General features: G+C 38.5%; 3 protein-coding genes across 10 annotated transcripts in view; 1 reads left to right on the top strand and 2 right to left on the bottom strand.

Annotated features, from left to right (window-relative positions):
• Window positions 1-14677, bottom strand: part of rab11fip4b (RAB11 family interacting protein 4 (class II) b) — a 53937-nt gene extending 39260 nt beyond the window's left edge. For 2 of the 4 annotated variants that reach the window (XM_018665101.2, XM_051070681.1), the window contains exons 1-3: window positions 14457-14677; window positions 10402-10489; window positions 9217-9290 (exon numbers count right to left, since the gene is read on the bottom strand). In XM_018665101.2, coding sequence (XP_018520617.1) covers window positions 9217-9290; window positions 10402-10489; window positions 14457-14609 — 315 coding nt within the window. In that variant the 5' untranslated portion in view covers window positions 14610-14677. Of the gene's footprint in view, window positions 1-7654; window positions 7818-9216; window positions 9291-10401; window positions 10490-14456 lie in introns of those variants that run through there. The other 2 variants (XM_018665103.2, XM_018665106.2) reach the window with 2 other exon arrangements.
• The window catches only part of misp3 (MISP family member 3), a 68623-nt gene that overhangs the window by 28715 nt on the left and 15144 nt on the right, over window positions 1-24764 (bottom strand). The window lies entirely within an intron of this gene.
• On the top strand, window positions 17218-24183 carry LOC108875907 (uncharacterized). 5 transcript variants are annotated; one of them, XM_051070682.1, is made up of 12 exons: window positions 17236-17403; window positions 17824-17972; window positions 18074-18230; window positions 18776-19162; window positions 19789-20070; window positions 20147-20170; window positions 20442-20543; window positions 20666-20696; window positions 21082-21131; window positions 21309-21343; window positions 23068-23203; window positions 23248-24183. In XM_051070682.1, the coding sequence occupies exons 1-11, from the start codon at window positions 17334-17336 to the stop codon at window positions 23158-23160; spliced, it is 1380 nt and encodes a 459-aa protein (XP_050926639.1). In that variant the 5' UTR covers window positions 17236-17333; the 3' UTR covers window positions 23161-23203; window positions 23248-24183. The 5 variants fall into 5 exon arrangements, with proteins under 5 accessions (XP_018520624.1, XP_050926639.1, XP_018520623.1 ...); XM_018665108.2 differs by having other exon boundaries at window positions 17218-17287; window positions 23068-24183; XM_018665107.2 differs by having other exon boundaries at window positions 23068-24183.

Raw genomic sequence — 24764 nt, 5'->3', positions numbered from 1 at the left:
TACAGCTATTGTTAGAGAGTGAGAGGGAGAAAGGCAGTTGTGCATGTGCATCTGTGAACATGAGAGGGAGATGGAGAGAAAAAAAAGAGGGAAAGAAACAGAAAGAGGGAAGGTCTCGAGTGAGGTTTCTGTTCATTAGCAGTCCTCCCTTATAGCTGGATAGTTACAGAATAATCATGTCGGCTTGGTGGCAGTGTGTCCTTGACTGTCATTGGTGGGACTCTGCTGGGCCTTGTCTCTATTCCAGACTCTGTGTGTGTGTTTGTGTGTGTATTTTTTATGTTTATGACAGTCCTTCAAAACTTTAATTAACCAAGTAAGCCACACACATTGGTGCCAAAAAAAACTGGAAGTAGCAATCCTTGTGCTCTTCCAAATCAACAAAACATAATTCCCCTCCAGTCCAATCAGCCTATTGTTAAAGCTTTTTCAATCCTCTGAAAATCTGATGTATAGCTGAGACAATAGTATTGGCAAAAAAGTGCCATATTCTGCACAGTATTTTTTTTATTGATGGCATTTTGCCATTTTCTGGTAACTGACAGTGTGAAGCACCAAGAAAACTGAGGACAGAAAAAGAGAGAAAACAACATAACAATGGTCCTTGAATAGATTCAGTAGTGCAGCAGCATGCACCTTGACCCACTTTTACCAGGATACTCTGCTGCATTTCTTTATCGAAACTATCCATTGATTGGTCTCTGCTCGAACAGAGCTAGAATGATTTTGCAGCTCCACCGTACTGGGTTGACTGGCTGCTTTCCTCAAGGGTATTTTCCAAACTTCTGCAGCACTGTGATCGATGGGTGAAAAATTGGGCATTTTTTCCACACAGCTGCATTACAGTTACTGGTTTTTCATGGGACCGCGTGAGTTTTTCCAGATTCTGGAAATGCAGATGAACTCTCTGTTGCAGTATAGTTAATTCAGCTGGGAGAGACGCAGATATAACCTACATCGGATAGCTTTACATAATACAGAATAAGAATGCAAAAATCAACACTGAGGTGAGAGGCTTGTTTAGTTCAATTCAGTTCTTCAGTTCACAGGGTGGTTTAATAAGTACCATTTAAAACTTCACATTGTTTAATGTGAATCAGTGTTTGCAACCAAAATTATGCTGTAAAATCAACTTAATGTGAAAACAACTGAAGACAATATAGTGCATGTACCATTTCTAACTGTGACCTGTCACAAGAACCCCAATATAACCATTAAAACACAATGTTTAACTACATTCAAGACTTTTCAGGGCTTTTAATATGATTTGCTACCTTTTCAAGAATCATGCAAACCATGTTTATCCTTTTGAGCAAAGCAGCCACAGTGCAGATCATGATCTTATTACTGGCACAGCCTGACCATATCATTCGTTCCTGTTTCCATCTGGTCAGAGAAAGGCCAATGGCTGATTTGGAAGTGAGGTCTGATGAGTGTCACCTGTACTAATGGGCCCTGTCACTCACAACCACAAGCAAAATGGCTCACCCATGAATAAATTAGATAAAAAGGTGCTGCTTAGTTTATCTGACTCCGTTTGCTCTTCTGCTTTGTCCACCTCTTATCTTTTCTCTGTCTTTTTCTGTTCTGCTTCCCCTTCATCTCTCCTCTGGCTTTCTCTGTCTTTGTCTGCATTCCATCTGCTGCTCTTATCTCTTTCCAAATTCTCATCCCTCCACATCCATCAATTCACACTCAACCCACCGCACGCCATCTATCTTTCCCTTTATCATTGTATTTCCTTTCCTCTAACTGCCTTGTCTTTTTGTCCCTTGTTTTTCTGCCTTGTGTCATCCTTTGTCTTTCTGCTGTCATCACCACACCATCATTTTCTCCTCCCTCACTCTGAGAGAGGTAGACAAAGCTCATACAGTCAGTTTTCACATGAACACTCCCCTTCCGCTCCCTTATACTATCACTATAACAAACAAATGTAATGAACACCAATTGCCTTAGGCTATATTTGCTACAACTAGTTAATCCACATGCTATATGTCTCCTATAACAGAAATGCTCCAGTCTGTAATCATTTTACTGTACAGTAGTCTATATATTTTTGTAGACTATACACATGGCAAAATCCTTGTCATATTTCATGCATCACTTTGCTATAGATGTCATACTGTCTCAGCATCTTATTTTACATCAGTTCACCATCTCTTTGTGCTGTACTACACTTAATTAAGTTAACCACCCACTGGTACCATACAGTATTTAATTGCTTAAACTGCTATACAAACTCAGCTCCATCTCTGTGATTTTCAATATTTTAAAACCCAAATATTTGTGATTATGTTAGTACGAGCATTTCCCTAAATCCTTAATAATATTTTAAAGTTGTGCATTGCATATTTTAAAAATGATGGGTCACCGTTGCTGTAGGAAAGTCTCTCCATACCTCTGTATGACAAATGATGGCGACTGTCTTAAATGAAATTTCTAAATAACATTAACCATGGCAACTGAGAAAAGGTCTGGGTCATTAGCAGACATCAGAGAAAAGGCACAGACTGCCAACACTGCCCTCTGATCACAAGAAAAATGGGGAATCTAAAAGACAGCTTGTCACACTGTGCCATCACATCACATCATAGGAGATGATTCACAACGTGGCATCACATATCGTAAGGTTTCCATGGCTGTCAGCGGGGCTATCAGTCAACTATGTGGCTTTTAATGTGGCCATAAAGTTCACCATGTTGATTTCAGATTGTCCAAACATCACGTTCAAAGGTCTCAGATGCGGTGTACTCAAAACTGAAAACAGAAAAACCGACTGTGTAGTTCATAGATTTTTTGATAACATATTAATTATTTTAATGGAACAACTAATGCAGCCAGATCTATCCATCCATTTTTTATTTACTTAGGGCCACAGTGGCAACAACGGTGAGCAATACAACCCAAACACCTGAACTACTTCCTCCAGCTACTCATGGGCAATCACCAAGCGTACAAGGGCCTGTTGGTAGATGTAGTCCCTCTAGCATGTTCTACATCTGTCCCAGTTTGGCCTGGAAACACGTCAAACTAAAAACAACATCCCTTGTAATTATCTAGTACACATTACTAATTAGCTAGGATGGAGCACCTTCCAAAATGCATATGATGGTTAAAAAAAATTATTCATGACTGTTTTATGATCTGACACTGCTATGGTTAAGGACTGATCAGGTTTAGAAATACAACATCTTGGTGAAGGTTAGGGAAATGACTGTGGTTATGGTTAAACTAAAAACAACATTGACTGCTGGTTGGAAACAGGAAGTTAGAAGCGTTCTCTCATGTATAACTCTCTCACTCACCCCCTCCACGCCCAACCACCAACCATGATCTTCTTCCTAAGTGGTTTTGAGATGCTATAGCAATGTATTACTTCTTCCTCTGCTTCAAACGGTAATAATCTGCATGGCCTCAAGAGCTCCTTGTCAGGTAAACACAAACATACTCAATGAAAAAACAACCAATAAATTGTTTTTTTAGACAGGATAGTCTTAATTAGAAAAGAGTTCTAATGTGGCATCAAGTGCTCCTGCAGACTGTGCATCAACATTGTAGTAATAGAGGCATGCACTTGGGACTATTAGTTATTATAGCGTGAAAAGACACTGCAATAAGCTCATGAACCATAAGCCATTTTGTATCATTGCACGGATTCTGAAGGACAACACTACCTAATGCATACTGCATGAACAAAAACATGAATACAATATAAACAACCTGATGTTGACCTTTAAACAAACTTCTGCTGTACAAAAAGAGCTACTTCACAAAACACCCAACACAAAGCTGGCAATGGCTTGTGGACAACTAACATGGGGAAGTGCTCATGTTGCAGACAGTGACAGGGATGTTGCTTCTGCTACATACTGTTGTCTGCAGTGCGACTGGGCTGGCTGATTTTCCCCATTGTGCAGAAACAATGGTAAACAGCAAACATACCCTTTGTACTCTCTCTCTCTCATTTTGTTCTGGTTCCCTTTTTCATCCCCTTTTCTTTGTTTCAACTTTTGCCGTTATTACACCCTCCTGACGCTTGTCTCAATTCTCGCCTCTCTGGCTCACTCTCCCTGCGTCTCAGTTCTTTAATCAGACCATGAAATGACTACAGAGACTGGCAGAGCAATCTCCTCCGCACTGTTCATCTGAAGTGCTAATGTGGACAGAGGGAGGAGAGGAGAGGAGGAAAGGGATGACGGAAGAGGGAAAGATGGAGAAATCAAAGACGGGAGAAAGGGAGAGGAAACGAGTGGATGGAGGCGTACATGCAAAACAGCAAGGGGTGCAGCAGTGCACTGGGGGAGTGATGGATAATAAATAAAAAGCAGGAAGGGGTGCTCTGAACAAGAGCATATATGAAACAGAGACTAAGGATAAAAATAGAGGGGGACATTTTAAACAGAAGAGGGGAAAAGATGAAGTCACAACAAGTTTTTGTGCTTGTGCCTGACCTCTAAAACCTTCACATCTGCAGCCGTAACACACACACACACAAACAAATTCCTCTCTGATGATAACCCAAGGAGGATGCGCATTCACTGAGAGCACAGAGATCAAACAAAACAAGCAGGAGATGAAGAAAACACACAGGAAAGAGCAGACAAGCTTTGACAGGAAAGCAGATTAGAGGCAGAGAGTTAGGATGATTCCTTTGACCTGCTGGAAACCCTGAGGAGAAAAACTTAACATCGCTCCATGTGAGGACAAATGAGGTGTAAATTATTGATTATTTTTTTGCAGTGGCTAGGCATATCTGGGCCACCACAGAGTTTTCACATATTTTCAAGATCAGGTTCGGTGGGGTTCCCTGCTGGTTAAGATAACTGGTGTGTAGCAACATGGTTTTGTACTTGGGCATACAATTACCACTCAGTAGATGTGATGGATGGATATCAGGTTAAAAACTGAAAGATATTGTTTGAAAATGTTGTACATCATTGATCAGCATTTTTTTTAAAAGACATTAGTAATGCTAATTATCGAATTTCACTTTCAACTTATGCACAAAATAATAAACTACTAACATCATCATTACAGATCAAATAGGTAATTCCTTTTTAATAGTGAGAACTCTACCAGCACATAATTGTTTCCACATCATTAAGTCTACCAACATAACATTAAACAGGCTGGGTTATCTGAAGCTGCATTCATCCATATTCTTAAATTAACAAATGATCCAAATGACTCTGTATGCTGTACATAGTGACAAACCCACAAATAATCATCATCCTACTGTGTAGTTCCTCTCCGCTCTTCGCAGTGTTGTTATATCTCTTAGTTCATTGCTTTTGTTTAAGGGCCCACATCTTAACTGTTTGATTCACTCTCATTCAGCAACCCTGTTTCCAGTTGTTTTCAGGCAAAAATGGTCTGATAAACTCGCTGTAAACTACTAGCAAACAACAAACAGACAAATTGAGCGACTTAGCTAATGAACAAGGTGGAGAATTTAGAAGCTAAAGAGCCAGATATTTCCCCTGGGAGTTGGTGGAGATCAAAGCAGAGCTAAAACAAGAGCAGCTAAGCCAGAGTCTTCACTCTAAATGAAAACTAATGCTGCTCAATATCTGGTGGATATTTAAACACAACTGCGGTAGCTGGCAACTGTTTGCTTACATGTAATGTATTAGTTACATGTTTACAGTTTCGATGCACTGCCTCTAGGTGGACAAAAATCAGTTAACATTGCTTTGTGTTAAACATTGTAAAACATAAGTTGATCCTGCTATCTCTGTCTTTTTAATTCTGGAGCTGAGCATCTAGGTCAAGACATCCCCACACACACACACACCACACACACACACACACACAATATGTATGTATCCTCCCAGGTGTTTAGTGCACCAGTTTAATCTGTCTTTGCTATGTGCCAAACTTCATTTCAGCACCTGCCTTGGCCATGCTGAGTCTTTCCGTGGCGTTAACTAATATTTGTGTGCATGTGTGTATGTGCATATGTGTGCGTAGGTATTCAAGTGTGTGAACCCAAGCAGCAGGAGACAGCAAGCTAATAAATCCTCAACTACAGTGTCTCTAGAAATAATGAGACACTTCTCACCTTTCCCTCCTCTCTCTCTCTCCCACAAACACACACACACACCACACACACACACACACACACACACACACACACACACACACACACACACACAGGGATTCCTCCCTCTCCTTGCTATGGCAACACAACTTTACTCCTTTCCCACAATTGGTTGCCCTGGCCTTCAAATAACTGGGTTTCTATGGATCATAAATATAATTTTTTAAAAACTATGCAACATATCCATCCAACAAAATGAGAGAGAAGTCTCTCTAATGTGAAAATGGGATAAGGAGATGTTTACAAAAGACCTCCAGCAGACTCAAGAGACGGTAATAAAGTAGTTGCTATCAGTGAGAAGGTTAAATAGCAGTTATTAGTTTCACTTTATCTCTATCCACTGCAAGAGGAAAACACCATCCTAAAGGAAAATGAGATAAGCTCCACACAGACCACGGCCAACAGAGGGAACAGAGGTGCCTGCAGATTACATTCTGTATGTCTGCACTGGAAACCAACACTGTAGCATCAACTGCCTGCAGCTTCCAATGAGTCTAAATGTGGTGCCTGCTTTCTCATTCCACAGTTTAGAGCTTAAGAGTTTTTTTTTTTTACCTAAGGGAAACATTCAGTTAAACACAAGAACTGGGTGAAAAGAGGGGGTCCTTTATGTAGAACAACACTTTTCAGTCGCAGCAGCAGAGCTCTTGCTCAGCAGGGATCAGTTCAACCTTACAACAGATCAATTATGTATACACACTGGCCAAGTTGGTCTCATAACAACAGCTGTAAACAGAGCCACCATCACTTCAAACAGCACTAAAACAAAGTAAAGTTTATTGACAGTGTTTAGGACTTGCCTAGATATCTAATCTTTTTTAAATTTTGCCTTCTGAAATCATGTGTCCTTTATCCTCACTGTCAGCATTGTCAGTTGTCATTCTGATCAGTTACTGTATGTTGGGGTGGGCAATATGGACGTCATCTTTGATCACAGTACACATAATTTCATTTTACAATATCAACATAAATTATGATAAGGTCATTTAAGTGAACTGGCTTCTTTTGGCTATTTCATCAAATTTGATGCCCATTAAATCAAAGTACTTCACTAAAATAATGCAAAAATAATATAAAGTGGTCCTGCTAACTGATTTGTGACATTACCTGGAAAGGCTTATTACACACAAAATTTTATAGGAATAGCTGCTGTCATCTAAATGCCATGGCAAAATCTCTGATGGACAAATTTATAATACGTTATCCTTGTCTCATCTTATGCCAGTCGGGTGTGCTATTTATTTGTGTTTGAAGAAAACAGAAACGTCTGACAAAAGACTAAGCTTTGACTAAAATTCAAAAAGTAGTTTCTTATTTAGATCATCATCATCAACAGCTGAAAACAACTGCAGCAAAAACACATGGCATCATTTATCCTTAGTCTGTGTCCACACTACAAAAGTAGAGTAACATGCATATTTCCATCCTAAAGAGCGGTTGATTTGTTATTTCCATTCCCAGTCATTACAAAAACATTCCCAAGGTCACAACACACTGCATTTCTATTCAAACACACAACTAAAACCATATCTAAAAACTGCAAATCACACCTACCTGTTGCTGTGTGGAGAAAATGATATGCAGTCAAAAGTAATCTAAGATAGACCCATGCACCTCTTCTTGAAATAAAGATGATATGACTGCTACTATACAATCATTTATAAGCTGTGTTTCACGGGGAAGTGCACAAATGATACAGCATTTTTAAAAAAGAGAAGTGATCTGTGTTGCCTGTGAAAGACTCAGTAGGCAGCAACTGTATTGCATTTCACCCAGTGTGAATATTTTAAGAGCACTTCTCCATTGGTATAGTGAAATGTTACACTGTACCAATGGCAGTGAAAAGACTCTTAACTTCCCTAAACCTGTGGGATCACGTTAACAGACAAACAATCTGAAGCTAGACTTAGAGGAAAAAAAAGGAAAAAAAACAGAACTTGTGAAAGAGAAAAGAGAGCCTTATACTCATTAAACTTATACTCATCAAAAGAGGTTGATGCAAACTGTTGCACAGAATATTCTTCAACTGTTCAAAATGATGAAGATGAGCTGACGTCTATTTGACTTTGTTGCTATGCAAAGTAGCCTTCTTATTAATGCTGGAGGGAGTGACAAGTATAACATTTCCCAAGAGATTGCACCAGGAACGTCTGAAATATGTGTCATATCTGACATCTAGGGACCTTTCCTCTCAATTATGTAACAAATCAATTATCTCAGTGTACCCAGACGTCAGATGGAGATTGAGTCAAACAAATGACACAGGACAATACCCTGGGGCGCATTTATAGAAACTGTTATATCTGAAAAACTGCAAGACAAAATGTAAAATCAATGCAATTCCTGTAAAGTGTTCACAGTACACAATAAAATTAGGAAAACTTCTATATTGAACTATTTTTATAATTTAACTATGGTTTCTTAAAAGCCATAATCAAACATGTAGAAGCACAAATCCAGCAGTTTACATAAATGTACCTAATCCTATATCTCATCTGGGATGTTCCTACTGATAACTTTTATAATCCTGATATATTCTGTCGTCTATGTTTCTGCTGCTGAAATGCCATATGTTAACTGCCACAGTGAACATCTACAGCTAAATACTGCCATCAAGTGGACAGAACGGTGTAGTACATGCTTTTTTTCCCAATTTACTGCAGCCTTGTTGCTGCTGCTGTTGTTGCTCTGAACATCTGATCAGCTGCTCATAAGACACACTGAAACAAGTCTCACTGAGGGATACTGTGGTTGAACATTTAGCACAATGTCTTCCATCTATTTGCAAATGAATTCTGAAAACTAATGTATAGTTTATCATTTTTGCCATTATAAATTGGGATTGGTGTCAAACCATTATTTAGATAAAATATTATAACTTCTAAACTGTGGCTACGACCCCCTCCACATGCACACACACACTTTATCTATCCAACATTAGCAGACACGTGATAATTCCTGATTATCATCTTAATTTAGGATAGGAGAGATCATGTGAGTGAAAAACAAATGTTTGGGGGCAAGAAATTTCAGAGAGCTTATTGAGCAAAATTAGGTAATTGGATGCTTAAATAGAAATTACATTCATGCACACACTGCACACTTTAAAAACTTACCCGATAGCTAACCATTTCATTTGGCCCCGTGATGAACTGTGCTCCACTTTTCTTTTTAAGGATCCCTTCGTAACCTGCAAAGAAAAAAAAAAAAAACATGACTCATCTCAGTCTGTGTGAGATTCTGCAATAATTTTCTATGTAAGATGCTAAATATGCAATATATTGGTAATACACACACCTGTATGTTGTGTGTTCGGTAGAGGTAAAAACACTGGGTCCGTATCAGGACAAAAACACAAACACTTGCAGTGAAGAGCAGATAACTGGTGTGTTAAATCCATTATTAAAGAGAATACGTATCTGTTGAGATAAACACGGGAAACCTGTTGTAAAGTTGAACTAAGGGAAGCGATAGAGTCGATATGACCAGAAAGATGCAGGACTTTATCCTACATATCAAACTGATGTGTGGAATGAAAACCTCCTTAAACCAGCTGCAACCGATGTCTTTGGACACCTGGGAGCAAGTTCTGAACAAAACATTGACATATCATCACCTTTTCTGCAACATCGATTTGATCAGGTATTACGATACATGATGGACTTTAGGTAGGGAAAGATTTCATGGAGTATCATGATGACCAGTGTTAAATAAACATCTTATTATAAATGCCATGTAACCCAATACCACCCAACAAAGCAGAACTAGAGACCCAGTTTGTTCAACTCTATTTTGGGGTTATTGCTCAGGCTCTGTCCCTTTATTTGTCCTGTTTGGCCATAGTCCAATGTAGTGGATAAGCAGACCAGGTTTTATAGACTCACAGTCTGTACAGAATACAAAGAAAACAGGACAGTGAAAGAATGTGGAAGTTGGGTTCAGATTACATGCCTTCCATACAGCCATCAATCATTTGTGCATTAAGGCAATTTGGCCTCCTAGCAAATCAAACACAGGAGTGACTCCACAGTAAACCACACCAAACCACTAAAAGCACCCACTCAGGAAACAAAACAATAAAGAATGATGCTAGTGCTGAAAATGTTCTGCTTAGTAGTGCAGCAAAAATACATTTTGATTGTTGAACCCATTGCTTAAACCACTACCTCTCTACACTGTGACTAGATTCCTTTTTCAGGATTTGTTTCCGATATAACATGCTAGCAAGGATAGCAGCATGTTAAACCACACATACACAGAAAACGTAGTCCATCAGGTTCCATATTTGAGCTCATTCTAACCTTTCATTGTGAGCACACCACGGCAGAAGTCTTTGAAGTTGATCCTCCCATGAGAGTCAGGGTCCAGACATTTGGCCAACCTCTTCACCTGTGGGAAAGTATGGAGAAAACATGAAGACTATCAGAGTACACCACACACATGTCTGGTAATGTACAATACAATTAATTATGGATGAGGTTATTTTGCTCTCTATGTCTGTTATGCATAGTAATCATTTGCAAACTGCAAGTGGTTTTGTAGAAAAACACACTTGCCTTAACAGGGAAAGCACAGGTGTGATTAATAACACAGAATGGAGGACTCGTTAGGTGTTATTAGTTACACCTGTGCTTCTCTTGTTACGACACCTTAAATTTGTGTTCTGTGAAAAAAAACTGCTAAACCCAGCAATCAGGTACCCGACTAAAAAAAATATAAAATGATATCCAGCCTGTTCAAACTATCTCCAGCCACTTCAGCATGTATTTACATGCATGCATGGAAATGTTCTTAATTTATGTTGTAATGATGCTGTGTCATGTAAAAGTGGTCACATGAGCTGTTAAATCAGCTTGAAAAATAAAATAAAAGTTTATGGCCCCACTGGTGTCTGCAATGTTTAATGCGTAGCACAATGCTAAAGTGTTTGTCTGACCAAACAACATACCAGTAATGATGTGATTTTGATATTTTTAGAGCCTAAGGAATATTGCAGGAAATGTTTGTCCAGATAATGACAGTAGATGAAAGGCCATGGAGTCATTAAAATCAACATTGTGTGCCCAGCAAATTGATGGCAATCTGCCTGTTAGATTAAGTAGTATCAAATGTGCAAAGTTTATATTTTGGCCTGATGGTGATGCACAGATGTACAAAATGGACAGGAACCATCTTACATTTTGACATTCTCTTGAGTGAAAGTGAAAACTTTGTCTCAATAATGACACTAAATAAAAGTGCGAGAGGTCTCAAAATCATTAGAAAATATCCTCTGGAAACCATGATAATGTACAATAATTGATGTGGACTTTTATCCAGTAATTGGAGAGATACATTCTTCAACTAGACCAAACTGTCTGTTAGTCTGTCAATAGGTCAGTTTGTCCATCCTAACAGACCTGCTAGCAGACTCACAGATGGCTGAAATCACATCGCCATCCAGTCCCTCACTGAGGCAAAACTGCCTCCAGTAAAAGCAATTCTATGTAAATAACTTTAAACTTGAACCAAGACTAGATCCAGTGGAATATCACACATTTGTATAATGAAGGTGGTCAACACATGGCCAAGTACATGCACACACTCACTCACCATCCTTTCACATCCTCATCACTGAAGAGAGCTGCAGCAATTGAGCACTCAGCACAGGGGTTGAATAATGCATTATTCTCTTTGCAAGCTACCCACGGCCATGTCAATTTTAACAACACTAATTTTAGCAAAGGCTTGCAACCAAAAAGGAAACAACCTCCAGGGATTTTCCAGGTAAAAAAAAACAACTTAGGTCAGATCGTCATGCTTCAACTTCAAGAAGGAGAGATAACACGATAACATGCAAGGGAAAAACTTTTATTGGGATTTATATTTATGGGACACACTCTCATTGATCAGCTCACACCATAAGAACTGGGTCACATATAGTTGTGCTCATTGAAGAATTTTGAGGTGTTTTAAAATGAGTTCACTAAATGACTGAATGAATTTAGATAATGGTAATCTATTTGGATCAAACCCAGTTCTGACAGATTTGTATAATTCAGCTAGTCCTGCTTGAGACTGCTGACAACCTAGATAATTGCTTCTGACTTGTCCTCATATTTTTAAGGACAAAGTGAAGGGGAAAGAAAAGAGGTCAGAGGAGAAAACTGAAGGATTATGGGAGTGTGCGCACGTTTGCATGTGACTGTACAGTTAGAAGAGTGTCACCCAGCGTGTGCATTAGTAGGTCAGGCTGTCACTAAGCAGCCACGTGAGATTTGCTCATGCAGTGGGACAATGACATGAGAGGGCAGAGGCAGTGGAAACTGATTAATGAGGTACATCAATTAGAAAATACAAACAGAAAATGCACAATGTGTTGTTTTTTTTTTTCTATACAATCTTATTTGGGCCACATGATCATTACTGAATAGATGTCAGTAGTTGTTTTTTTGTTTGTTTTTTTGTTTTGTTGTAAATTCTGAATTACTTTTAGTAGTTGAAAATAAATGAGAGACTATACACAGTCATGCAAAGTGTAAAATGTATTACATTATGCCGTATATATTATCCAGGATATGTAGGTCCTTGAGTTATAAATTACTTCATCCAATGAACTGATTTCCCAGGTCAGTGAAAAGCTTCCCCCTGGAACTAATCAGTGCCTCCACAATGTTCCAGCTGATGAGCAACATAACACTGGGGAGCCAATAAACGGCAGTGTTCAACAACCCTGACATGCAGTGAGACACAGAGGCCTGAAAGATGTCCAATGTGACATGCACTGATGGGAAAAAAACATCTAAAATACAACCAGTAATATCCCGTATTCATCACGCACAAAGCTTTTGGAGTTAAATAGTTTACAAAATGTATCACAGTATTCTCTGCTGTGTTTTGTGGGCATGTCTTTCATGAAGGAATATATCCCTTATCAAATAAAAGCAGCATCTTAATAAAGGCTTATCAGAAAAACTGTGAAACATGACTTAAAAAAATTTGTAAGCTAATGCTACCTTTTTGCATTAAGTATCACTCTCATTTGGTTACTAATGACAGCAACCCAACAGAACCTCAACTTTACCACTGATTCAGAAGCTTGCTCAACAACAACTGCTGAAAGACACGTCTGTCCTTTCCTGACAACAATCTCCAAGCAGAGATAAAGTTTGTATGACCACTTTGGCATTAGGGATACTTTTATACTTTTGTGTGTGTAACTAAAATTATCAACAGAATGTGTTGCAAAGACATCTAATGAAGTTAGCATGCTAACCAGCGCGCTCTGGTCCATCCTGTCTCATAACACCACTGAGATATTTACAGACAGGTAGTCAATGAATGAAGCTGTTCAACACAATGATGGCTGAAGCTCATGGCAAGCGACCATTACCATTATCACCACCACCACCTGCTTTCGGCAAGAAACCACTTTCAGCATCAAAGAGGAAAAAAGTGACAGAAATAAACAAAACAAGACTGGTATTGCTTTCCACCACAGACAAAGCTATGGACACATTATAAATTACTCAGTCAACACAGATAGTGATACTGATATTTCAGTAATAAACTAATATGAGCCAATATACCAACTTAGAGGGTTTATCAGTCTATTTCTAATTCACTTTACATTGAGTTACAACCCTCTGCTGAGCCAGTTTGCACTATGCACATCTCACTTTGTTCAATACTATCTTTTACTTGCTGCTTTGGTTTATATGTCAGCTTCATCTCCTTCTGTTATTGGATTTCCGTCAATTAAATCAAATGGATAATGCTTTAGAACTGACTTACCATCTCAGCTCAGAAATGTAATGTCTCTGATATTCTGCACTTGCTATTAAAATGTTTGTAAAAATCAATGAATATTACTTTCCTGCACTGTCCCAGTATATATTATCCCACACCTAACTTCTAGGTCAGAGAGGTAAGGGAGCATCAGGCTGTGTTGCGGTCATACCTATTCCCAGTGTTCCCTGGCTGCATTGCTAAGGAACAAATACTTCCTTCTGCCTTAGCTCCAACCTGGATAACTTTAATTAGGAACCTCCACTGCAACAGAATGCGCCCCAGGTCCAGCTGAGCTCTACCCAATTAGCCTCTCATGTGTCAAAAAACACAAATGGAACTTCCCGTAAGCTTTTTCATCACATAACAAAGTGAAAGCCCGTAATTATATCTTTTCACGAGGCAAGATGCTGTAGCCCATTAAGTCTCAGAAAATAATGAGGGCGTGTGGAGTTTTCCAGTGTTACTCGGTTGCCTATAGCACCTTAATTCACAAAAACTGTGACGGTACACTTCCAGAAAAAGTTAGACGAGCCAAAACAGCAAAAACATACACTTTGTTAGAAACTACATTTTCAGGTGTTCTCACCTGTTCTCCTTGCCCAAACCGAGAACCGAGCTGCACCAAGTGTTCAGGGCGAATAAATCCGTCTGAGTCCTCGTCACAAAGGTCAAACACCTCTTTGAGTTTCCTCACAAATATCAACAGATGTTCGGGCTCATGAATAAATCCTTCATCCATGTCTTTCTTGATTTAGTTCGATTTATTTCGGGTTGTTTTGCCCCGACGTGACCCACGACGGCACCATGTTATATGGAAACCGCTCGGGTTGTGGGTGGGACTTAGGAGCTCGTGGATGCTGCTGCTGCCTGCTCCTGCGCGCGAGAGGGGGAGTGATGCTGGTTGCCAGAGGATAGTTTATCACCCGGAAGAAAAGTCAAAGGGATTACGTTTTTGGAAATTATTTAATGTAGTTTGGGCTAGTTTTTTATTTTGAATAATTTCTGCGAATTCCAAATTTAATTTTAAATAAATTGTTTTTAAATTGTTTTTTCTTTTCCAGTCCTGGTGTTCTCGTGTATTACTGCGTAGTTTATCACACACCTCTAGCCCTTTAACAGTTTATTTTGAGCTTTAATCGATACAGACTATATAACCAAACGAACTGCCACTTGGTGAACCTGAAAATTATTTTAAAGAGAGAAGTGTTACAGTGCCTCCTACTGACACTGAATTTATTTTTGACTGAGGTCTACAGTGTTGGTATTGTCCTGGCATGGATGTGCTTCTTATTCAGCCAGAACTTTCACAGTTTGAGCCAAGAAAGCTCACTCTGTGGAGCATAAAAATGGTTTTATGTTACTTCATACATCCTCTCATCCACTAAAACTGTACATAAAGTAGTTCAACTAGCTCTGCCTCCAGCAGCTACAAAGGTAACGTGCTGCTTGTACACTGATGCTTAAGCATTAATCATAATAATACGTCAGTCTGAGAAACCAAACAAGCACGATTACTACATTTAGCTCCTAATAAGTACTTTTACTTAACTAGAATTTTTAATGCAGGATTTATTTACTTGTAATGGAGTATTTTCACAATGCAGTATTGGTACTTTTACTTTCAATGTTGAACTCTAGATAGAGCGAAGAAAGCAAAACAACACCTGCATGTGACTAGGATTCATGTCTGAATACCAGTCAACATCTCTCTGGCTTATACCAAAATTGGACAGGCATGCATTTTTACAGATTTTATTGCTATTTGTGCATATACATGGTAGCATTTCTCAATCTGGACGCATGACATGAATTTTAACATCTTACCAGAGTCAGTTTTATACCCAGGTTGGAAAGCAAATGCTGTTAATTAGCTTGTGGAACAGAAACCAGCAGTTTCTGGTTCACATGAAAGGGCCAGATGTAAAATCACTAATTTATGGAGGAGATGCTGTGCTACTGTCTGGGCCAAAATAATAATAATAATTAAAAAAAAAAAAAAAACAACAGATCCCAGTGTTTCATTTGAAACAAGTTTGTATTTTGGGGCACCAGTAAGTCTTGCAGTTACAACTCTGCCATGTATCACAGTACATGAAGAAGAAAAAGAAACTAATTTCTTCTCTTACCCCCTCCTGCAAACATCCATGGTTAAAATGGGGGGACTTTGAGTTTTATTTAGAAAATGATTCATAGGTTGTATTTTTAGAGAATAACAACTCATCTTCTTCCTCAGAAACATACTATCAGCTGACCAGTAGCTGGCCAGTTATTGTCTTCTTTATTTGGTTTTGCTTCCCTATGTATATTTTTATGATTAGATTTACCACCACTCTAAAACTTCTATAGCTTGACTGTCATTGCAATAGCAGTAGACCTAGTCTTCCTTTTGATGAATTGTCTTCATTTTGCTTGGTGCCAGTAGAAGTTTCCAGAGTAATCTCATTTAAATCTGTACCCTTATGATCTTTGGGAAGATTTACCACTTTGAGATAAATCAAATTTATAATGTGAAGTGTAATTGTGCTTTGGACTTGAGTTCTGGCCCCTCCGTTATGCAAGCTAAACTTCTTCAGAGATTCAAGTTTGGAGTTGTTGATACAGTCCATAAACATCTTGTTCCATCTGACACTGACCTAATTCTTGGACACTATTATCAAAATTTTCTTTTTTTTTTCCCTCCCTCACCCACATGCAGATGTTTCTGCTACAAACTTTTCCCACACTTGTAAGCCTGCTTATTTTTGCATCATGAAAATTAGACTTTTGTGTAGACTCTAACACTCTCAGACTCTCAGGGCACTTTTCTTTGAAATTCATAAAATACACCAAAAATATCTATGCATTGTGTTTTTTGTTTATTTTTGCACTAGTAACAAAACAACAAAACTATAAAATTGTTAGTATGACAGTATGCTATGTTAAACATCTGCCAAAAGAGCCTGCGTGACTTACAACTGTTGAAAACAAACGTACATCATCAGATTATAACATTTCAAGAGATTAATATAGTAATGTGACAGAGTGTAATGTAATGTTGAATTGCAGCATTAGTTAATAAAGATGACAACATACATATCTGAGAAGAGTTTAAAAACTATTATCAGCACAGCTGTAACAATCCTAATGACACCAGATGACATTTTGGGGAATTCTGACTTTTCTAAGTATCTGTTAATGTGCTGACAACTGTAACATTTTAGTCTGCGGGTTAGTGAGACACAGGCCTGCTATTTATTCTCATCATACCATACATCCGACCAGTGGGCTCCAAAAAAGGAAATCTGTTTACAGGTTTGACTTCCCCTATCGTTCTGTCTTTAAGAGGATGTGATACGTATTAAGAAAACAGTGAGAGAGGAAGAGAGAGAGAGAGAGAGAGAGAGAGAGAGAGAGAGAGAGACGGAGCAGTCCATCCTTGTAAGGTGTTTTCATATTTGCCAGTCTTCCTTTTCTTGTGTCAAAGATGCAGGTTGTCAGTGGTGGAGGATTACTTTGGATATACGCTCTTATATTTACTTCCCTACAGCTCTGGGGTAAGTTCATACTATAGATATTTCTAAATAACAATTGAGTCATCATTATATTTTACCGTAGATTATATCTTAGAATATTTCAGGAGGAACTATGAATGTACTGATTTGTTGTGATATAGAAGAAGCAAAAAATAGTGAAACTGGCATAAAGTGTGCAATGTATGTATTGACACAAACAATTCTATCTGTTTAAAATGTACTTACTATTTGAATTAAAGACCACATCTCTAATTTGAAAGTCATCTTCCATTTTCATTCTCTAAACGGCTGCAATCGGCAGTTACAATGTGAGCATAACTACATGTAGCAATCACAGCAGTGTTTTTAACATGCCTGCTGCACTGATTGGTCTTCTCAAAAGAAAATTGTGAAACCCAACCAGTTCCTGCTGTATATTATACCTTTCTCTCCCCCGTCTAGGAAGACTCTCAGCTTCCACTTCCTTACCCCCTCTTCCGGTACCTACCCTAGACGTCTACTCGAGGTCAAAAGACTCAGTGGTCCTGAACTGCAAGGTCCCACAGGGCCATCATGGGTTTCATTTCAAGTTGTACAGATTCAGAGATATGGTAATTTTTTCAGAGAATGTGTGTTTGTTTTTTGGAGTGTGTCAGGCTGCTACTGGGCTCCTGTGATTTTATTTTTCACATACTTCTTTTCATTCATTTAGGTGGACTCTAAGGAGACAACGTCCGGTGCTGAGCAAGTTCAGTTCGCTGTCAAGATAAAGGAAGGGAATTCAAGTGAACTGTTCTGCTGTGTGTACAAGGACCAGGGAGGCCGCTACAGTGCAATGAGTCCTTATTTGCAGCTGGAAGACCAAAAAGGTTTGTGTGTTTTTTAAGAAATGCAATCTTGTCTGTGACTGATTTCTGATTTGACCTTCAGTTTCCTGAAAAAAATGGACAAAATCATACATTATATATATTATTATAATAAACAGATAGAAGGAAGACACTGATCTAAGAAGACAAAGCAATTTCAGTTGGTGTTGATCTGTTCAATCTGCACCCCATAGAGATTCTACATGTGGTACAGAATAATAAACACTCCCATCCGCTTGGGTTAGAGAGGAGCATGCAGGTGCTCTCTGTGGTCTCTCATTGTCCTCCGCTCTGTGGGTGTGTGTAGCGGTAGTTGCATCCTGCACCTCATATAGAAACCACACATAAAACATCAAACACAGTGTGTTCTGGCTTGCACTGCATGATGGTTTGCTTATGTTTGGCTAGCAACGGTGGCTAACCAAAGTTGAAAGCATTGTTGTAGGTTTTATATGAATTATGTGCCAAAGGATGATCTGTAAAATAATGAGATACAAAAATATACTGGTAACGCACTCCTTTTCCTCTCTCTATTCGTATTCCTCCAGAAACTGACCCCACTCGCTCCATACCCTCTCTCCCTCCCCCAGTCTTGTCTGTTGAGCCGCCCACGGGTGTGGTAAAACGTGGGGACACGTTATCCTTCAGTTGCTCAGTCCCTGCTCTTTCATCTCAGTCTCAGTCTCAGTCTCGCCATACCAACAAACCCCTAACCTTCTTTTTGCTGAGGACTGCTGAGAGAACAGGGACGACATCTGTCATTCTCCAGCCTCAGGTCAGTCAGATATCAGGCCCTGAATCTCAGCCAGGAGTCTTCACTGTGGGGCCAGTGAGTGGAGGAGAGGAGGGAGAGTACACCTGCATCTACCAGGTCTCCAAAAGGAGGCGACTGGTTAATTCAACTGTTAGCAATGTGGTTCAAATCACCATCACAGGTAAAGATGTTATTGATATCGGGGCCCCAAACTCTGAAACAGCAACCCTGTTGAAGTTTCTCTTCTTATCTCATTGATTTTCTTTTTTAGTGCATTAAGTTGCAGGTTTTGAGCCTTATTAGTAAATTTTTGTTCATCAAACAAAATCTGTACATTATCCAGAATAGTACTGGATATGATTTAGGCTGAAAGATAACCCAGCATTTGGATTAATTACAGTATGCATGACAAAATTTGCATTAGGCATTTGCCAGTGGAATTTGATGGCAATATTACAGCGATTACAACAGTAAGGAAAATGTACCAGGGCCACAAGTATAGATTATTATTTTCTATTAATGTGTTGATTATTTTCTTCTCTAATTGAGAAATAATTTTGGTCTATAAAATCATATAAATGATTATTCAAATACTATAATTGCTGCAAATTAATTTTCTGTCCATCAACTAATTGATTTGTCGACCAACTGTTTTATTTCTTGATGCAGCAACTTGTTTATTTCTTACCAAGAAACAAACAAACAAACAAACAAACACACACACACACACACACATGAAATAATGACTTATTCATAGCAGTACTTTTCACTCCAGCTATTGTTTCCTCTGATTTTGTCTGTTGCCAGATGTGCTTCCACTGCCCACTCTTGTTCTTCAACAGCAGACAGACATTTGGCATTTGCTCTGCACAGGGTCTCCTGCATACCCTAGTGCTGTGTTCTCGCTCTACCAGGTGGATAATGAATTTCCCATTGCCACTCACCATGCCAAAATGACCCTCCATCAGGCCACTTTCCCACTGCCTGTCCAAGACACTCCACTGGTTTCGTACCAGTGCCAGTACAGTGTCCTTTTAGGAATGAAATGGAGCTATTCCGAGCGCAGCCTCCCTCTGGCTGTGACTAGAGGTACAGAATTACGGTTGTATGTGTTTTGTGTGGCCAGAGTTTAAAAAGATGTGACCTTTTTTTTCTTATCTTTCAGAAATTTCTCCTCCTTCATCACCAGGTAGGTGTACAATAGAAGGCTATTATTTTGGCTGTGGTTTTATCTTGTGATGTTTGAGTGGCAGGAAGTAAAAGCCAAAAAGATTATTCAGACTTTCTGCCAAAATTTAAATGCATCACAGCTATCTGAGGGGCAAGGAAATTCATTATTGAAGAGTTTAAGAAGCTACAGCTTCCCTGAATTATACATCTGCTGTGGTCCTGAATAAAAATAACTTTATATCTCACAGTCCTTTTTGTATCTTACAATAATGCCTGTATGATGTTTGCAGATTTGTTGGGTATGGACTGGCCTCTTGTGCTGGGCTCTTTTGCTGCTGTGGTATTATTCCTCTGTTCAGCAGTGCTAGTGGTTGTGGCAGCACACAGGAAAGGTATATCACACATATGAATCTATGGTTTTCTCACTGATACATTTACACTATCATGAATGCCTTCCTGTGTGAAACTCATTATTTCCCCTTTCACTCCTTTTTTTTCACACTTCTTTAAATAGCAAAAGCAGCAGCTGAGAAAAAGAGGAAAAGGTATTGTTTTTATTGCTCAGTGACAACAATGTTTAGACCATTCGATGTTCACAATCTATTTTATCTCCGAAAGTAAACAAGTTTGATTTATTAGAGAGCACTGGGGCAGTTTCAATATAAGAAACCTTTACAGGCATTCATTTATAATTGCTGAGAATTAGCTAGAATATGATATATAGTTTAAAAATATATACTGCCTCGTAAAGAGGATTAGTATCTCTTTATTAATTCCACTGCTCCAATATGAATACCCATTTAACATTATAAGCTTGCCTTTACATTTCTCCAATTTGGTTATCAATTAGATTTTCTTATAACCTGCTACATTATTGCAGTACAGCATTGGTACAGAGGCAATAAATGTTGCTGTGTTGAACTGTTTCAGAAAGGAAGCACAGTTCTGGACTCAAATCCACGCTAAGGACCATGTTGTTGGTAAGTTTTTCTCTTCAGAAAACACACTTCCTCATTGTAATTCCTTTTTATTCAGGTTCTTCTTATGTCTTCCAGGGTATTTTAACAGTTCCACAAAATATTACACAAGTATTCCAAGACAAATGATGCACTGATACAAATGACTGATGCAATGATGCTTACTTGTTGTTTTTACAGACCTTACGCTCAGGCGAGCAAGCCTCACATCTCAGGTAAATATTAATCATAATAACCTGTATCACCAATTGATACTAAAAAATCTTGGATGATTCATCAGCTATAATTAAGTTTGCAGTAGCTTCCTTTTACTTTTGTGCTTCATATTTGGCTCTTTATACCTGTAGGAAATCATATTGTGTTAGCTGGATTAATCCAAGAGCCTCTGCACTGGCACAGAAATTAAAACATGAAGACCAGCGGAGAGTCACTCAACAATTTATTATCTTTTCCAAAGGATTTCCACTTCAGTAGCAGGTTGGCTATGATGATTAAATAGCTTAAAGGCAAATCAGAACTCTAATCAGTAAAAAATAGATAAATCTATCAATAATAAATCTAATCAAAGGCCTCTTTTTACTGATACAAATACAAATATACTGCTATAAATATCAATAACTTATTCAAATGCATCTGATACACAGTCAGCTTCAGGGAATATAACTTCAGACAATATCACATGCAGATCAACATGATGCAGCAAACAAAGGGAGAGAGTGAACAGGCCCTGATCCAGGCCTCTTATCAGTTCAGGTGTGGCACAGTAGGTTCTGCCTTCCTGGGACTGAACAGGAAGATGGGTTTTCAATAAATCCAAGATTTCAAGATATACATCTTAGTAGCAGTAACAAACTTCATATGGGTATTCATTTTGACAGAGAAGTAAGGCCGATCCTGTGCAGCTCTCTGACATCAGTTCCCCTCTTTCTTTTGGTATTTCTGGCATCTCTGCAGCCTCTAATGTTTCTTCTGTAGATTCTCCGTGACAAACAGCTGTAAACTTCCATGATCCCTTTGCTGTAAACAAACATGCACTCACACAAATACTTGCACATACAGACACACATGCACACACTGCCAATCACCAAACGCACTGTCAACACAAGCCCACACATATTTCTCATTAGTGCTGTTGTGCAGGGTTTGGGTCCGCCTCTCATTAGTTGTAATCACTTTCATTAATTAGCTTGATGAAGGGCTCTCATTAGACTAAAGGATCTCTGCAGGCTCTCTCTTTGTGTCTGTGCACTGTTACCGAACAGCCATCTTAGAGGACAGGATATTGTCATCACCAGCTAATGCGAGGTTAGCAAGAGAGAAAGACTTGGTTGATTAGACTCTGTCAGTTTGAAGCATCTTCATCAAGTGTGAGCCAAAACAAAGTTAGAAGATATGACGGGCGATTGCGCTGTAGTATTTGCAGGTCTGAAAGACAGAATGACAGAATAACTAATATATTTAAAGAGCAGCATCCATGGACAGAAAGATCAGATATGACATCAGAAAATGTGCACGCATGTAAAGAGCCAATACAGGTGTTTGTAAAAATTGCAGCCATATTTGTCAGAAGACAAGCCGTTTCCTCAAATCATTCGGCTCTGTGTGAAGATTTACTCCTGGAAGGTGGTATACATGAAGCAGGATGGTTTTAAATAAGGACAGTGTGGGGAAGAAGTACTAAAAGGAAGAAAGAGTACTAATCACACTGATGTGTTCAGGGAGTGTCAGAAAATAGGAACTTTCTGAGATGATGAAATGACGACGGTGCAACTAGGTTGTGAAACGTGTTATTATGTGTGTCGTGCTGTATTTAGGGTACAGTGCCACAGGTGAACCTATTCAACAGTGAGAACAGTGGTAGGATATGAACTATGCCACAGGAAATGACAAGGTCTTTATTGGGTCGTCTGTGTGTGTTGTTATGTTTCTTTGTGTGCAGGAATGGACCGGTGGCGACACTGAGACACTTTCCAGATCTCCATTTTGGAACCCTCTCTCTACGTTCACAACCCCAAGTCATCCAATCCATTAGAGATGTGTTTGTTCTCTCTCTCTCTCTCTCTCTCTCTCTCTCTGTCTCTCTCTCTGTCTCTCTCTCTCTCTCTCTCTCTCTCTCTCTCTCCTTTATGTGTGTGTATGTGTGTTTATACTTTATCCCAGCTTATCAGGGTAGCATGAGTTGGACTTTCACAGCAGGACAGGAAGAGCTATTTCCTAAGTTCCTATTTCGTTTGTAGAGGGTAAAATTGTACAATTTGACAGGATATGATGTTTGTTTGATCTTAAATGTTTGTGTGTGGGAAATGTGTTTTGTGAGTAACTTACATTAAGCTTTAAAGTTTCTTCTTAGCCTTGGAAAAAGCAGTCAAGGTCCATTTAGAACCTGCTGTCTGGAGCTTTCAGCAACATTATAGAATCTTCATTAGCCCGGATGTCATGGAATTTAGTATCAGCAACTAAATGAACTTTTGAAATGTATATTTACCTGCCTGTTTTGACTAATATTACAAATTACCTATTTGCAGATTTGCAGAACATTCCAGTACCATCAACATTATGTAAAGTCAGTACACTTTTTAACTATACATGGAGCATTGAACATTGTTTTTTTTTTTTTTTTTTTTACATAGTAATGATGATAATAAAGTTTATTTATATATCACTTACAGATACAAAAGTTCATTCAAACATACATGTGATAGATGTGTTGCATACATACACTGCATGTACCAACCTACATACACACAGAAATACATACATTCAAACAAATTATCTTATACTGTAAAAACTTCAACTTATATTCTTTGGCATGAATAACAATTGGAAGTTGTTAGACCTGAGAAACTGAAATTATCAGCATTCAAAATAAAAAGTGAACAACTCCTGATAACATAGAATCCTAATCAGCAATTGACTACAAAGTTTGAAAGTTCTGTTGACTTGCCTTCTTAAGTTTGGAAATGCAGGAAAACTATTTTCACTCCTTGTTTACCTTATCCTTTGCACTGTAAAATCTCACTATAAGTTATATTAAAAATACTTTTTATTAAATTGACTAAGTGTAATTAGATACATTTGTCGGTTTTAAATCTAAGTTTAATTATCACTTTCAGAACATAAAATCAATTCGATTCAGTCAACTGAACTCAAATTAACTCATCAGTTTAAGTTATTCAGAAACTTTGTGAGCTTATCAACATATGCTTCCCAGCATGCATTGCATTAATATTAAAATTCCCCAGAAATCATTCTTTTTCTCTCTTTTTACAGTATACACATGTCTTTAAGGTATCAGATGATCTTCTCTGATCAAAGGCAAGACAGTGCAGACCAGGGTGAAGACAGGTGTGTACTTCCTGTCACCCTCTGATGTAACACACCTGAGTCACAGGGTCATATTGAGAAACATTGTTCTTGGGCTGAATGTGATTACCGTCAGGATGGAAATACCTGTCAGGAGAAATAAAATTCAGATCATTTCAACTTAACATAACTGAAAATTCAGAGTTGCATTTATGTAAAATATCATATCACTCTAACTAAACCCAATAGATTATGTTGAATCACCTAACTCAAAATCTTACTGAACTTTGTTGCCTTGAAATTTTGAGTTTTCTCAACTATTTCTTGTGTAAT

This window comes from Lates calcarifer, linkage group LG5 (assembly GCF_001640805.2).
Source record: "Lates calcarifer isolate ASB-BC8 linkage group LG5, TLL_Latcal_v3, whole genome shotgun sequence".
NCBI lineage: Eukaryota > Metazoa > Chordata > Actinopteri > Centropomidae > Lates > Lates calcarifer.
This window is presented reverse-complemented; position numbering and strand designations above follow the sequence as displayed.